Raw genomic sequence first — 17,234 nt, forward strand, 5'->3', positions numbered from 1 at the left:
AGCTGCACCAATCAATCTTTCAGCTCATCGTTTTGGCTTTCAGGCCCGAAATGTTACTGAACCAAACGGCAGACAGACTGGGGAGCATTTAGCAGCTAAGGAGTCAGATATTTATCTCAGTTAGTGAAGATTAAAACCGATTTAGATTTTATTTCAAACATATTAAAAACCAACTAATAGCAAAAGAGAGTAAATATTGGACTTACGTACATCAGGTGGACAGAAACATGAGTCCAAATGAATGATAATGCTGCTTAGTGTCTGCTGGATGTGTAAATAGGCAACTGCTGCTAAAACGTTCATTTCATCAACTTTACAAGGTGATCCTCTATCCATGTTGTGCAGTTTATTTGTACCACCCTCAAATGGGAAACTCTATATGTACATTTGCCAAATGTTATTACAGGTGCGTGACCTTTTAAGAAGTAAATCTTATTAATGGGTAATAATCAAATAGAAATAAAATGTTACAATGAATTTGTTGCTTTGTCCACTGTGAAGCTTTTAGATTGCGACAGCCATGGCCTGAGGCATTATATTTTCAGGTCGTCTGTCTGTACATGCATCTGTCCCTTTCTTTTTTTTTTAAGATAATTATTTGGGCATTTTAGGCTTTTATTTGATAGGATAGCTGAAGTCTTGAAAGGGGAGAGAGAGGGGGAATGACATGCAGCAAACAGCCGCTGTACATGGGGCGCATACTCAACCAGGTGAGCTACCCAGGCGCCCTGTCCGTCCCATTCTTATAAACGTGATATCTCGGGACCCCCAGGAGGGAATTTCTCAAATTTGGCACAAATGTCCCCTTGAACCCAAGGATGAACTGATAAGATTTTGGTAGTAGCTATGGTGCGTAGCTTCTGTCTCCCCAATGAGGAATTTTAAGTAATGACAACAACATTGTCTGCTCACCGTCCCCACCCCCTCCTCCACACAGTTGCTAGTAGCCAAGGAGGACACGGAGGATTAAAAAAACATGATGGCTCTTCAGAAGAGGTAATTATCTTCACTCGAGTTTCTGCACGCGAAAGTCGCTGGACGACATAATTTTCCGAACATAGCCATACTGAGAAATCCAGAGAGTTGTGGAGCTGATAGTCATAATTAGCTTTGTAGCAACTCATTTGGCAATGGCTAGAATGTAACGGACGTTCATTAATGTCAAAAAGTTATGCACTACAGTAAAGCTTTAATGGTCAAGGTCACTGACTTCCCAAAAGCGTGTTTCTGGCCATAAGTCAAGAATTCCTATGCTAATTATGACAACATTTCACACAAATGTCTAATAGGATGCAACGATGAAGTGATGACACCTGAATGCCATATGTCAGGTCACAGGCCGCATTTCTATTCTATTTAAAAAATGAAGATGTTGAGTATACACACTTCCATGTTGCTCCAAACAGATGTTAGTCAAAACCCCATCTGAGGAGTGCTTTTGTTTATATATGATTGGATTGTGTCAGTGATGTTTCTTAACATTTTGTACAGGGCTGTAGCCACCACTGAGGTCATATCCTTGGTATTTTTCTGGAGTTTTAGCACCCATGGGGGAGTTTATATGACATAATTAAAAACATATAGTGGATATTACAGGCTGATATCAGTATTTTTTAGACCAGACCCTTTAAACATGACTAGTTTTCAGGCCAACAAAATAAAAGCTTTTCCCCACCAGAATTGTATTCTTAAAATAAATGAAACATAAAAAAAAAACAAATTCAGAACTTTTCTGTGAAAAGTTAGTGTAATTTTCATGTAATCACGACAATAATTGAAGAACAGTACAGATAAAGCATCTTAATATTTAATTTTTTTAAATTTGTTTTTACCGTTGGAACCATTTCGATCCACTCGGTGATCACTGGTGGCTCACGGACCCTAGGTTGGAAACCTTTGCGCCGCCTGAAACTCATTTCCTGATTGGCTGACTGGAAGGTGCGTGGTGTCACAGAAAACCCAGCTGAAGAAGAGACTTCTCTCTGCTGTAAGTGTCTGTTTGACAACTACGTACTCGATTAAGTGCTGTGTCCACGTGGATAATCAATAATGGAATTATTGGTTCGATATCTGGACCGGAGCAATTCAACTAGGTAAGTTAGTTTTATTTTTAATGACGGGTTCAAAACTCCCTTAGGGGGCATGTTTTAGACAAGTATTAAATAGTATATAAAATGGATATTTCTGAAATTTAATTTGTAGGTTAAACCAAAACAGCGGATTTAGTTGCCAAAATGTAGGCTACATAAAGCCTGTTTACATGTTGCTTGGTTTCTGCCAGGAAGAATGACAGGACCAGACACATTGAACACTGAAAATAACTGTAAAATGAGTAATTTAACAAAAACCTAATTTAAGGTTAATTTTCCACAACCTCATTTAACGTTAATTTTCCACAACTGTAAAATGTGTACTCAGGGGAGCTTTTGGGCGACACACTGTTGGGAAAATATTGAAAGTGCATTCCCTGAGCTGACCTTGGACTTAAACCCAGGCAGAACCATGAATGCAGGCAGTGTACTCCGTTCATGCAGTCCTTCCTGTGAGAGATGACTATAGCTCAAGCAAATTATCATGAAATATCTGCTTTCACTTCTGTTTTTTTCTTGAATCTGCAGTGCTGTATCCTGGCCTTTTTTTTTTTTTTTTTTTTTTATATTCCATTGTGTTGTAACTTTTGTTTCAGCTCTGTCTCAACCCAAGATATTATCAAAGAGGAGAACCTGAGAGATGACCTGAAGTATTACTTCATGAGCCCGTGTGAAAAGTACCGGGCCCGAAGACAATTACCCTGGAAACTTGTGGTGCAGATTCTGAAAATTGGCATGATCACCACACAAGTATGTACAGTTGGGATTGATGTTAATGTAGATTAGGAAAAAAGATCCACCCAGAAACATGCTTCCTGGACCTGAAACTGTAATCTGTCCAAGGCATGTGGACTACTGCAGTAAATGTTTATGAATAAGTGTTGATGACTTATGTGGACACATTTTGACACACGCGGTCCTACATAATCTGAGTTTGTTTCTCTTCAAACGGAAGACGAAGAAAGAAGTGAACCCGTCCCAGACATCTGAACCTTGCTCTTCTCGCTGCTGTAAAGATGGAATTGGTAGTTAATTGGGTCTGATGTTGCACTAGAAAATGATTTTGTTTTAGTAGTGGACAACAGTAAACAAAAAACAAAACCGAAAATCAATCAATCAATCAATATTGTACTTAAGATATAAAGATACTTCTTTAAAAGTTACTAGCTAGGAGATAAAGCTTTATGCAATCTTTAAAATTCTGAGAAGACAAAGTCCAAATCTGTGTTGTAAGTGAAGAAATTGGAAATTACTAAATAAAATGGACAACATACTGCAGTCCATAACGATTTAAGTAAAAAAAATAAACTATTTTTGGTTTCAGAGAAACAAATGCTACACAGTTGGCTTTGAAAATATTCCAAAAAGTGTAAATGCTAAACAGGATTAAATGGAGTTAGTTTCCTTCACCAAGTATCTACATGAAACATAAATGTTCCCCGTTGTTTCCTCCGTAGCTCATCCTGTTCGGCCTCAACAACCAGCTGGTGGTGTCCTATAAGGAGGAGAACACGATGGCCCTCAAAAACCTTTTCCTGAAGGACTACGGTGGGGTGGATGAGGACGACTACAGTGTTGCTGTCTACACCCAACAAAGTGTTTATGACAGTCTGTTTTATGTCCTGGATCAGGCAAGTTGGACCCCCTCACCTTACTCACCCACACTCCCTGCTATTGCACTTAACCACTGCTTTGAAAAAAAAGCAAGGAAAGTCATGTTTGTAATGTAGCGTTCATGTCATGTGGGAGAGATGGAAGAGATGGGAAAGATTTGCATGTTGACAGCTTCTGTGTATTAACAGACACTTTGCCCGTTACATTTGTGTTTAATTACCTTGAACGACTATTTGCTGACGTGAGGCATTTGTGTTTTTGATGTTGACGTGATCGCTGCAAGTTGGAAATTGGTGTTACAGTAAGGGTTTCTCTGACATGACTTGAACGCAGCCTCATTCCTAAGGGTTAGGTTGAACCAACGTTAGATTTTAGGTTATTGGGGTAATTTTATATTGTTCTACTGTTAGACCCTAAAGAAATGACACAGCTGTTTCAAAAATGTAAAATTAAGTTGATGATAAAATGGTAATTGTTTTTAATTTCATGGACATGCGTATTAGTATCCTGGTTATGATTGAGTTTTTAGAGTACCCCGATTTATGTGTAACATGTAAACATCCTGTCATGGTCATATAACGCAGATAAGTCTGTATCCTCGAGGAATCGAGACACATCGACACCATAGACTGTATAAGTAAAACTTGCACAGCACGCAGACAATCGGAAACATGAACACTGTTATGATAATGTAGACTGGTATTAGAATAACCACATTTCTCAGAATAGTAGTCATTATGATATAAACTATTAGCATTTAGCTTACATTTTAATCCTGTGAAACAGGGTTGCTAAGGGAACTGCTATATTTTATTCAGTTGACCAGGCTTTGTGTTGTTGTTTGATACGGCAGTTTGCAGCCTCTCTCCGACATTCTGTAAATCACCCCGGTACAGTTTGTTTTACCTGAGGCTTCTGATATTTATAGTACAGCCAGTTGGGCCGGCTTTCTGTGGGTTCCATTGGTTACGGTGAGGATGAAAACGGCGAGCTGCTGCCTCTCGTCATCTGTAAACAGTACTACAAGAGAGGCAGTGTGGAGCCCTCAGATCAGGTCTATGATATAGACGCCCAGCTGGAGACAGGTGAGAGGAAACTTTATTGTTGTTCTTTTGTCAATATTTTTTATTTGCTTTAGAATACACCTGTAATTTAGAACATGTTGTCCACGTTTTATGTCACGCTACATGATGAATTGCAAGCTTGATCACCTGTATTCAGTGGTGGAAGAAGTACTCTGACCTTTTACTTAAGTAAAAGTAGCAAAACCTGGGGTGTAGTAAAAGTTGACATGCATTCAAAATTTTACTCAAGTGAAAGTACAAGTTTATTAGCAAGTACCAAAGGTATGCAAAATGGCTCATTTCAGAATAATGTAGCCTATATATTGTATCATTGAATCATACTTATTGACACATTGATGTGTTCATTACTTTAATTGCAACTGACAAAGGTGGTGCCTATTTTAACTACTTTATATAACGCTACTGCTGCGTAATTTGTGGGATGAATAAATATTTATCTTTCTCAATAATCTGTTAGTTGATTTATATTTTGTATTAATAATCTACATCTGCAAAGTAACTAAAGGTGCGTCATATAAATATGTTGGAGTAAACGAGACAATATTTGTGTCAGAAATTGGTACAACGTAGCAGAAAATGGAAATACTCAAGTAAAGTACCTCAAAATTGTACTTAGTACAGGACTTAAGTAAATGTACTTAGTTACTCTCCACCACTGTCTGTAGGTGTTTTTAAAGGAATACACATTTTCTGATTACTGTATAAAAAAGCCAAAAAAGTTAATTCAAGACACACAATGCATTCAAGAATTCCGATTCATTTTACATTTGTTATATTTGTGTTTTTTCATGGTATTGATACTTATTTAATTACCAGTGAAGTTTAACTTTTTAAAATGTACTAAATTTCAGTCAGGGTTGCTGTTAGTGTTTTTTTTTTTTTTTTTTTTTTACTTTCAAATACCAATATCAATATGGTAGAAACTGAATTACTAAATAATCAATATTAGGAGAAACCACATACCTTTGGGGCAAAATAAGATCTCAGAGACGGTGTTCATTTTCTCACTCATTTATCTCCTCTCTTATAGTTTGTGTGTCGCATGATCCAAAGACTGCAAACCAATGGAAAACCCAGAATTCATCATTTTTTGAGCTGGACTTTTACAGGTATACACATGCTACTATACTAGTACAGTGTACTGTATGTGGCTGCAGCTAACGCACATCATTTACTTTTCTCTGTTCTACATTAAAATCCTTCATTTTGCTTTCAGGCTGGTTGACATCAAAATAACCTTCCAGCTGAAGGGAATTAACCTACAGACGGTGCGTTCACGGGAGTTACCAGATTGCTACTTGTTCTACGTAACGGTATGGTTCACCTATATTCTCTATATAGTGAAGTCATTATGAAATGAAGTGTACATAAGCAGGTGAACAATTTGATACTTTCCGTCATTGAGAGGTGTAGTGCGGACAACTTCAATAAACCAATCTTACAATGTTTTGAAAAGTATTGCATATAAACCACGGATAAGAGAGAAACAGAAAAAAAATGTTGAACTGTATTGCCCGCACAGCATTCCGTGATAATACAACTACTTCTTTGCTTCGGCCTTGTCCCCTAGATAACATTTGACAACCAATGTCACAGTGGAAAGGTGAAAATATTCTTGGACATAGACACTCAGAGCTGTGCATGTCGAGACTGGAAGATATCTGGGACAGGTAAGGTGTAGTTGTCTAACCTAATGTAGAAAACAAAAACAATTTAAAACAAGTATAAACAGACATTAAGGCAAAAACAGGACAGATTATGGGATTAAGAGCTTTTAGTACAATTTGGCTATTCTAGAGTGCAGACAGAAGTTGGCATATCCCTTGTGTTTTCCTTGGTGTCATGGGGACTTGGTTAGTTTATTTACATTTTGTATTAACCTGTCCAAGCATGTTCAATCTATAAACAAAACTATTTGACCCCAAAAAAATACAAATGCCTTTTACTGTTGACTGTTAGTGAGGCGTTTTCCTGTAAACTTGTAGTAGTTATCAGTAATGAGTGTGAGGGAGTTACGTAAAAGATAAACACACACACACACACACACACACACACACACACACACACACACACTTTGTCTCTGTTTCAGCTCAGAAGAACACACAGTATCTCCTGGTGTTTGACGGCTTTGTCATTCTTGTTTGCCTCACATCGGCTGTGCTGTGCACCCGCTCCATCGTGCTGGCTGTCAGGTTACTCCAGGTCAGCTGTTCAGCCTCCCACTGTACAGTATATCGATACAATACAATATCACACGCGGGAATACAATATCTAAAATGCCATCTATATCACACGTACACATTAACTCATCAATTGATCCTGTGATACTGTGTTGTAGATCTATGAGATACTGAACTTGCATTTGTGTATTTTAAGAGGTTCTCCAGATTCTTCCATGAGAATTACAACCGTAAAGTGTGTGAGGATGACCAGAAGGAGTTTCTGAAAGGCTGGTATGTGCTGGTCATTGTCAGCGACCTCTTGGCCATAATTGGATCCATACTAAAGATGGAAATACAAGCAAAGGTAAACTGAATCATGCACTTCAGTCTTAGAGAGAAGGTTACTGTATCGGGCCTAAAACCGACGTGGATTACTACATGTCATATGTCAAATAAACTTAAAACAAGATTATGTAAAAAGAAAAGAATGAAACCAAAGGTTTTAAGCAGTCGCCTTCATAGAAATGTGACGGTGTCACCTTTTGATTTTATGTCCTGTGATTTATGAAGCAATCAAGAAATACAATTCTGGGGCGCCCAGATAGCTTTTAGGTTTACTCTTCGACGCAGCGGGCCCGGGTTCCACTCCGACTTGCGGCCCTTTGCTGCATGTCATTCCCCCCTCTCTCTCTCCCCTTTCATTTCTTCATCTGTCCTCTCTAAAATAAAGGCTGAAAATTCCCCAAAAATAATCTTAAAAAAAAATTGAAATACAATTCTGGGAGTGTCTTAGTGTCTGGTGGACTTTGGAGTTAAAGGTTTTAATGTTGACACTGTGAAGACAAGTTTATTTTAACCTGACTGTCTTTTTATTTAATATATTTGTATATATGTGAGTGTTTAACCCAGGCTTGACAGAAGTAGAAACAAAACCTTTCCCTTATACACTCCCCCCTAACTGAGTCTTTTGTATTATTACAACAACAACAACAACACTCCTTGAATGACATTTCTTTTTATAAAAGCATCTGTAGAAGCCAAAGTTAACTAAAAAAAATTAACTAAAATGTTTGTTATTACAGCTTGCTGTTAATGCACATTGTATTAAACAAAAGCTGTTGAATATTACATTACACATTAGGTATTTATTTTGACAAATCTAGTTTACTCTGTTTCTGTTTTTTGAGCTACTGCGCATGTATTCTGTTTTGATAGAAGAAATCAGAGCCATTGTTTGGTGTGTAGTTGCGGCGCAAGAAGGTTTTTTTTTTTTTTTTTTTTCACCTTTTGATTGGAGTGGTACTATATAAGGATGCAAGGTACTGAAATCTGGTAGCAGAGGGGAACAATGCAAATTGACTAAATGTATCTACAGTAGAGAGAAGTTTAGATTCAGACTTACAAAACTTGAATACAATGTTCTCACTAAGGTATTTGTGTTATGAGATAAAAGCTAAATTATCACATTATGTCACACATGAGTTAACCGTTGATAGGACGTTCCTCTGTTGCAGTTCCACATTGTACTTTAAGCCCTAATAAAATAACCCAGTCCCAATGTCACAGTTTACCACAAATGACGTGCTTGTTACAGTAAAATCATTGATACTGTCATGTAGCTTTAAGTTAACTTAAAGTGTAACTTGTCCTGACCCTGTATCAACCTAGTCAGTGCACCAGAGGCTGGGGTGTAAAACTAAATATTAGCTAATCCTTCAGGGCTTTACTGAGGCCTGATTTCCAACAGTTTTCTCAGTGCTCTTTGTTTTCCTCTCTTGTAGAGTCTGACCAGTTATGACGTATGCAGTATCTTCCTGGGAACGTCCACATTATTGGTGTGGGTCGGCGTGATCAGGTACCTGGGATACTTCCAGAAATACAACGTGAGTCTGTGAACCTTATTCCACCCCTCTCTACCCCTAATCAAATGTCTTCACACATTCTTTCATGATTTGTTTACCAATTACTTTTATGTCTCCATGCTTCCTGTGTGTCTAGGTGTTGATTTTAACCATGCAAGCAGCCTTCCCCAAGGTCCTGCGTTTCTGCTGCTGTGCCGGCATGATCTACCTTGGCTACACCTTCTGCGGGTGGATCGTACTGGGGCCATACCACGAGAAGGTAACTCTCATAACTGGTTTGGTGAGAGCAGAGGATGTGAAGGCCTGAGGGTCGGAGATTAGAGAAGTGAATTTATGGTGGGGCAGTTGCTGGTCTGAATGCCTGCAATGAATATTATTGTCAGGGTTGTGGAAATTAGGGGAACTATTGACGCTCTTTTTCGTGACTTCATCCCTTCCTGCAGAACTGCTGAGGCCACAAGAAAAAGGTTGCGTTAGGAGTTCCCAAGACATTTAGGTGTGTGCACATAAATTGGCTGAAACAGCATTCTGTGATTGACCACAAGCTAAAAAAAAAAAAAGTACCATGAATGCTCACTGGAGTTAGTTTGGTCATTCGATCAGTTCACTTACTGAATACTGTGTACAAAATCTGTGCTAAATGATTCAAAATGTAAACATGCATCACAGTTAATAAATACAGGTGTGCTGTACTATACCCTTTTTAAAAGGGGTTCTTGATCACTATTTCAAGGACCATTAGGAAGAAAACAAATAAAAAGCTTTTATGTAACTCAAATATTACATATTTTTCCACAAATTAGCCTATTTAAATTTTTATTTTTTTAATTATTCCATAATTTAATGAGGGCCCAGTTCTGGGCCCCCTCCTACCCTGGGCCCGACCCGTTTGTCCCCCCCCCCCATCGGCGGGCGTGACAGATGTCATCCTTAAAGGTTTTATCAAAAACTTACAGTGGGAGAAACGTTTCAGCCTTCCTCCCCACTAGATGTCAGTATGGATCTTCTCCTTGAAACCTCAAGCGTCAATAAGAGCAGCTTTCTGTCCCTACGACCACATTTTGAACATTGTAAACTGTGAGTTCTTTCCACATTCATGCGTACACACACACACACACCCACCCTAGTCTCTGATAAAAACAACCACATTTTAAGTATTTTTGTGGGATTGATTTCCCCTTTTATCAGACAGAGGACAGCGTAGAGGTCTTGGGGAATAAAAGGGGAGAGAAAATGGGATGACATGCAACAAAGGTCCTCTGCAGGACTCAAACTGGGGGTGTCATGATCAGCATTTTAAACCCCTAAGTCACCATAAAACAATCCGATCAGCTGCCCCAAATTGAGAAAGTTTACCACACTTTTAAAGTTCACACAACATAGCAACGTTACAATAGACTAGAAAGTGAGAAACCGAAAGTAACGGTAAATGTAACGGTATTGTTTTTCTATGCTCTGAGAAAACAAAGTCAACAGTTATTTTTACTGCAATCAGGGGACATTTGGAAAGGGGAGACCCACAGCTTCAACTCAGACGGTCACCTTAACTGGGAGGTCCTTGGACAGCGAGTGCCATTAGGGAAAATATGTGTGTTTAGCGGTCCTCGCCCGTTAAGATAAATTATTTACGGAAGTCCAAGCAGCGGTGGGCGTCTAAACAAGGCAGTGCTCATACTGTAGGAGAGACAGCTGTGAGATAGACTGAGATCACCACCCCGGGGCAAACTGATGTCCCACTGACCAAATGGAAATTTGTTGATCATCTTAAATGAAGAGGAGTAACTACTGTAAATAAATTATGGACTGATTTTGAAGTGTGTCAATTTACTTAAGGATCACATACTCTTGATTCATTTTTTTTTTTATTTAATTTTTTACAGCTTTTATTTATTATAAAGCACAGATTGTATCGTAACTGGTGCACAGTTAGAATTAGTTGTTAAATGCACATGTGCTTCCCTGTCCAACCCTACAAGAAAAGTTTATGTATACCATTACTGTCACATTAATTTCAGCTTCAGTGAAAGTGATGATCTGCGGTGCTGCTATTCCGGCAGTTGATGTAAAACAGGTTTTTAGTTCCCTGATACAGTGAACTGAGACTTGGTCACAATATTTACATTGCGGTGGCTGGGGGAGTCCCCTGTAGTGTGCTGTCAGCCCCTCCAGTATCCTCTGTGTATTTACTGAAGGAATAAACGGAGGATGTTCGAGGACTTGCCATCCCACACGTCTTCAAGTGCTGTAATCCATACCGTCGCAGTGGGATGTTGTATTTAGATGCTATCACATTCTTGGGGAAATTGGCTTCTTTCATAATGTTAGTGTCTGGCTTTCAGGCTCTCCCTTTTTAGCCATCTGTCTTTTTTTGTTTGTCCTAGTGTCTTTTATCATTCCACCTATGTAACTATCAACCATCATGCTTCTGTCGGTCTTCTGCACCTCTTTCTCCTTTGTAAGCCTATCTCTGTAAGGACCAATTTTATTTGTCAAATGATGTCAAATCTACAGTCAAAAGATGCTTGTTGGAAAATGTACATACAGGCGGTTACGGTTTTAAACTGGCTGTACATTTTATTTACTTGAACACACTTCTTCTCGTACTTTTGCATGTCTCGTATAGTATATTAGTACTAGTAATCTAATTAGTTATCTTGAGTAACTCACTTTCCAGTTTTGAGATTCAGGAGGCTCCATGCTTTGTCTTGTGGTTTCCATCTTTTTTGGCTTGTTACTAGATCGGAAATGATTATTCGATTAATCAGTGAGTCGATAAGCAACTATTTAATAATTCAATGCCATACTTCCAGCTTCTCACTTGTGAGTGTCTTATAAATATATTTAGCTCTTAAAGTGTTGTTTGTTTTTTAGGTTTCAGAGTGTTAAGTGGATGAAACAAACAAATGTGATAACATCACCTCAGGCATTTGAAGCTTATGATGGGAATGAATTGATCATGAAAGTAATTGTTGCAGACCTGCTTGTGACCGCTTTAAAATGCAGCTACGTCTTACGACCCCTCGTCAAAGGTTGTAAATATCACCCAGTGCGCGCCAGTTCAACCAGTCTGGGTTTTATTTTTGTGTGAAAACTATATATGCCTGAAGATGTAAAAACATACAGTAATTCACAAGCAAAAATCAGATATTAGAACAGTTGTTCGTGTAGCAGAAATATATATTTTCTGCTTTGCTATTCTGTTCATTATCAGTTTTATCTTGTTAACCGTTTATAGCATTCATAACTTTCATCCAGTCTTCCGTCCCCTCTTAATGTCTCTAGTTTGAGGGCCTGAGTCGTGTGGCAGAGTGCCTGTTCTCCCTGTTGAACGGAGACGACATGTTTACCACCTTCGCCCAGCTGAAGGACAAAAACACTTTGGTGTGGCTCTTCAGCCGGGCCTACCTCTACTCCTTCATCTCCCTGTTCATCTACATGGTGCTGTCACTCTTCATCGCCCTCATCACCGACTCCTATGAGACCATCAAGGTACTTCTGCTTTGGTTTGGTTTTAGTGAAGTGAAAGCTGTGGCACAAATTTAACTTTTAATCTTTTTTACGCCATGAAAGGAAGTTTAGTAAAGGAAAGCCATGTGAAATATTTCACAGTACTCCACTCACAACAATTAGCTGGTTTGATTAGTTGCAAGACAAAAAAGATTTCTGCTAAAATGTATAATGATTATTAATTGTTAAAAATATTTTTAGTTGTTTGTTCCATGTAGATTCGTCATCATTATCCAGCGTGGAGTTGGTTTCTAAAGTCTAGTATGAAAAAAAGTGTTGTGTTTCAATTGCTTGCATGTCTTTGCGTTTTTCACCGACAGAGGTTCCAAAAGGACGGATTCCCACTGACGGACCTGCAGAAGTTCCTCAGAGAGCAGAACGATTTTCCTGTTCTAGAGGAGAGCAGTCAGACAGACGTTGATGTCAGATACTCTGTGTTGTGCTGCTGCCAACGGTATGAGCATGTTTACAGTCATGATGCTTTAATCATATTTTTACTCCCAACCTGCTGCACACACATTCACACCTGGAAGCTGCACTGTACAAACATGACTTCTCATCACTGAAACATGAGCGAAATTGGGCCCTATTTTAACGATCTAATCGCACGGCGTGAAGCGCCTGGCGCAGGTAATATTAGGGCATGTCCAAATCCACTTTTGCTAGTTTGACGGTGGGAAAAAAAAGGGTCCGGGCGCATGGTTCAGAAGGGTTGTACTTGGTATCTTCATTAATTCAGAGGTGTGTGGCGTAACATGCTATAAACCAATCAGTGTCGTCTCCCATTCCCTTTAAAAGGGGTGTGTGTGTGTGTGTGTGTGTGTGTGTGTGTGTGTGTGTGTGTGTGTGTGTGTGTGTGTGTGTGTGTGTGTGTGTGTGTGTGTGTGTGTGTGTGTGTGTGTGTGTGTGTGTGTGTGTGTGTGTGTGTGTGTGTGTGTGTGTGTGTGTGTGTGTGTGTGTGTGTGTGTGTGTGTGTGTGATTTACTGATGTGCTGTTAAAATAGCAATGAAATGCTGCGTTATTGACCTTAGACCAGGTTTTTCATGGTCAATGGCGCCATCACTTCCTGCTGGCTAAAGATAGCAATATGCCAAGAATGGGGCAAAGATGGGCGCAGGTGCATTTTCTATTTAAACGACATGGGCGCTGGACATTTTTGGGCGTCTTAAAATACCAAAGAGACTTATGTCGGGCTTTGTGCCAGGTGCAAGATAGGGCCCTATATACTGTACTGTAGATGATTATGTTTTAAACGCCTTGCTCAAGGACAGTGTGTAAGCTAGTAACACATCTGTTTTTCCTCTACTGTATTGTCTGTCACTTTACATTATGACTGTTGTTGTAGATTAGAACTTTTCTTTCTGTTATTGGTTTTACAGCCATGGGGAAATGTCTCCCCATTGTTATTAGAAATGTCTCTGATTACCTCAACAGAGGGGTTTGTTAAGGTTTTTCTGAAAGAAGATTTTATTTTTACATTTTCTTTCATATACAATCCTCTTTGTGGTGTTTCTGCAAACAAACAGCGTGGGCGGTACAGTGATGTCTGCTACTTAATTTGAGTTGCCAATTTTTTGTGTTCAACTTTAGTTCTTTTCTTATTTAGTTCTTTTCTTTTATGCTTCCCTCCCTTTCATTGTTGGATTTTGCTGGGAAAGATGTAAGTGTGTGACTTTTATTGTAACGATTATTTTCATTATCGATTAACCTGCTGATTATTTTCTCGATTAATTGATTGTTTTGTCTATAAAATATTAGAAAAATATTGAAAAGAAAAAGAGTAGAAAAACTCAGTTTGCTTTGCTTATATCTTTTTTGCTACAGCATCATATTTGTCTATATGTCCCCATTTTCTGCTCATTCCTTTTCTATGAGCCGATCTCTATCATCAGCAGGCAGCAGACTGGAGTTTCCTCCACACTGTGGTTTGGCTCTGTCTTACGTGGTCTGAGAGCAATGAAATTAGTGGTGGGAGCTATGCAGACACACCCAGTGATGGGCTGATTACAGAGAAACTGAGGCTGTGCACTGGGAAGAACCCCCCCCCCCCCTCCCCCATTGCTCCCTGCTTGCTATGTTGCCTTCCAAAAAAATAATAAAATAAAAAATAAACAGGCCACGGTCGATACTCCGTTAAGACTCAGGCAACTGAGCCGTAAAAGTTTTGTTAATGCATGATGGTTAGTTGGGAAGAGTTACTTGATTTGAGCTTGATGTGCAGTGCCAGTTTAACTCTAATTGCCTTTTAATGTGCAGTACAGTGCAATGGCTCTCTTGTGTGTGGTTTTATTTGGTAGATGAATTCACACTGTATCCTCTTATTTCTTCATCACTTCTTATCTTACTTTTGTAATCGGAGAACATTTTGTCTGAATATTAGTTGCATTTGTCACGTAATAATTTCACCACGTCCATTTTGAAGCTGTGCTGTAGAATTTATGCACAACTTGGTGCTTGTTGAAAAGTTGGTGCTTCCTCTTTTACTGTCCGTTTCTACCAAGCTGAAAAGTTACAAAACTCAACCAAAAGTAGCACATCACCAGACTGCGGTGTCTTACTTTGGCTTTTGGTTCTGCATTCTTAAAGATTCGTAAAATGTTTTATAACTTTTTAAAATATTATTTATTTTCCCGTTTTGAAACAGGAAAAGGCTGAACTGCAAACAGACACCATTCTTCTACTTAAAAAAACTTAGACCATTTTATATCCAAGGGCAAAAAGATGTCACTTGTATAGCATTGTGCAGTGTTTGCCATCAGACTATTTTCTGCAAGCCAGAGCCTCAAATATTTGTAAAAAATAAATAATTCTGAGTGATGTAACTAAAATAACTCAATATTTTTAAAGATGGAAACCTTTTCCTTCTTTTTCTTACAGTATGTAACTATCAGATTTTCCTCTCAGGGCTCTTCCATCATTATTGTTTTACCAGACATTAACACTCTGACTCTGCGGTCCTTCCTGTGTTCTCCACAGCCGTTTTCTATCATGGAGCCATCCGGTTTTCCTGCTCTGGATTGTCTTGAGTGTTTAAGGAAGTGTAGTCTCAGTTACAGAGTCATTATGTAATAATGTGTTATAGTGCAATGTAATCCACGGCTGACAATTGACTATGCATCCTCTCTGTGGAGATTAGCGTAAAATTGCCAGTGGCCTTTTTAGAGTTGGCTGACCTGTTGTCATTAGTATTACTTTTGTCAAGTTACACAGATTCTGTAATTGCAGTCATTTGCAGCATCTCAACTGACCAAATTTCATTTTATGACCATCTTTGTCTCTTTCTGCTTCCAAAAATTAGATCAGCGTTCTCAGCTGACATATTGTTGTCTTACTGGATGAAATTTCATCTGCATGTAATTAGCCTTCCTACTGTTATGATCTTTTACTGCAGTAAGTTATTTTGTTTGGAAAGCAAGTTGAAGAGCAAGAGTCACCCTTTGTTTGGAGTTAAAACTTGTTATTTGGAACCAGTGTATCTAGTTTGTCAGTTAAAATAATTTATTGTGGCTCAAGAGTCTTTGAATTGAATGTTGAATGGACAGGTATGGAAAAGGTTGCAACTCAATATAGCTAACCAGAGTCCCACACTGACAAAAATATCTACCTGATAAATGTCAGAATGTTTAATATAGCAGCGGCCAAAGAGTGGATACTAGTTTTTAAAGGGGATTTGACAAAGCGACAGCTAAGCTGTGCATAGAGGCAATGTATAAATACAGTAGTACAGAGTAAGTTTTGCTCTCCAAGAGAATGATTGGGCACAACTTCCTTGCTCTCTTTGAAGTACATTCACATCCTCAAACGGCTGCAGCACTTTGTGGAATAGAGAGTCTGAGACTTGGTTTGCAAACTCAGCAGTAAAATGTGCTGCTGCTTATGGCAGATCATGTCTAATCATTTACAGATTTAATGAACCAGGCACATATTTAGCTGTTTCTCTTGAGAGCAAACAGCCAAACACAAGAAACTGTTGAGGATGCATGGGGAAAAGGCTGTCGTTTTCAATGTGCTTGTTTTGAAAACGACAGCCTTCCCACATCGTGTGTGTGTGTGTGTGTGTGTGTGTGTGTGTGTGTGTGTGTGTGTGTGTGTGTGTGTGTGTGTGTGTGTGTGTGTGTGTGTGTGTGTGATGTCACTGATGTGTAAACTTATGCACCCTTATTAATGTCCTAAAGTACCTGTAGAAAGCATGTACGCACTTTATATGGTGGTGTTGATGACACATTGGGTGTCTCATACTTCTTTTTGGATCATGTTGTTGCAGAGTTCCTGAAAGTGACGCTGTCATCCTGATCAGCTGATAGCTGTCCCACCTCCAGAGGACACGGATCAGGGAGGAGGACGATGCTGGGAACAAGACTTTACACGTCTGATACAGACTTGAAGATCAAGCTATCCCCTGCAAAATCCCGAAAAGTGTAGTTACTGATTCTGTGAGGTGTAATATGAATCGCCAAACAAGTTCCCTCTCTTGACCATCAAACTGGAGCTTGACCTAAGGAGCTGTAACTTGAAACAAAAGGTTCCATAACCGTATCTATTGGAATTCCGGATGCTGTTGAGAAGTTTACTGGGACTTTTTAAGGTCTGTACATGCATTTAGTTGCCAAAGAACTGGATTTAGTGTTTCCAGTGTATTTACACTGGTGCTATGCAACATTATGCAGTGCTATTTGTAATTTATTTGTCAAGTGTTGTAGTAAAGATTGCAATAAATCTAATCTTTTCATTTATAAAATTTTAAAGAGTTTCCCAACTTTGCCAAAAGTGTGAACATTCAGCAAATCACAAGTAAGCAGACACACATTTCTTCTGTGCTCCATAAAGAATATGAAGTGCTCCAAAGGTTTCTCACAGCTGAGATTGAGTAAGACGGGAGTTTGAAATGAGCCAACCTGAACTACAGAATGAGT

At 38.9% G+C, this 17,234-nt stretch overlaps 1 protein-coding gene across 2 annotated transcripts; it reads left to right on the plus strand.

Annotated features, from left to right (window-relative positions):
- The first annotated feature begins 1,876 nt into the window (after nucleotides 1-1,876).
- mcoln2 (mucolipin TRP cation channel 2) lies at nucleotides 1,877-17,066 on the plus strand. Of its 2 annotated transcripts, XM_028587988.1 has the most exons (14): nucleotides 1,877-2,093; nucleotides 2,687-2,840; nucleotides 3,548-3,721; nucleotides 4,633-4,789; nucleotides 5,820-5,898; nucleotides 6,006-6,102; nucleotides 6,360-6,459; nucleotides 6,879-6,991; nucleotides 7,166-7,315; nucleotides 8,733-8,834; nucleotides 8,950-9,072; nucleotides 12,096-12,302; nucleotides 12,641-12,774; nucleotides 16,586-17,066. In XM_028587988.1, exons 1-14 carry the CDS (start codon nucleotides 2,050-2,052, stop codon nucleotides 16,620-16,622), a joined length of 1,671 nt encoding a protein of 556 aa, XP_028443789.1. In that variant the 5' UTR covers nucleotides 1,877-2,049; the 3' UTR covers nucleotides 16,623-17,066. The 2 variants fall into 2 exon arrangements, with proteins under 2 accessions (XP_028443789.1, XP_028443790.1); XM_028587989.1 differs by lacking the exons at nucleotides 1,877-2,093; nucleotides 2,687-2,840 and having other exon boundaries at nucleotides 3,565-3,721; nucleotides 4,638-4,789.
- Nucleotides 17,067-17,234: the final 168 nt, after the last annotated feature.

This window comes from Perca flavescens, chromosome 9, assembly GCF_004354835.1.
Source record: "Perca flavescens isolate YP-PL-M2 chromosome 9, PFLA_1.0, whole genome shotgun sequence".
NCBI lineage: Eukaryota > Metazoa > Chordata > Actinopteri > Perciformes > Percidae > Perca > Perca flavescens.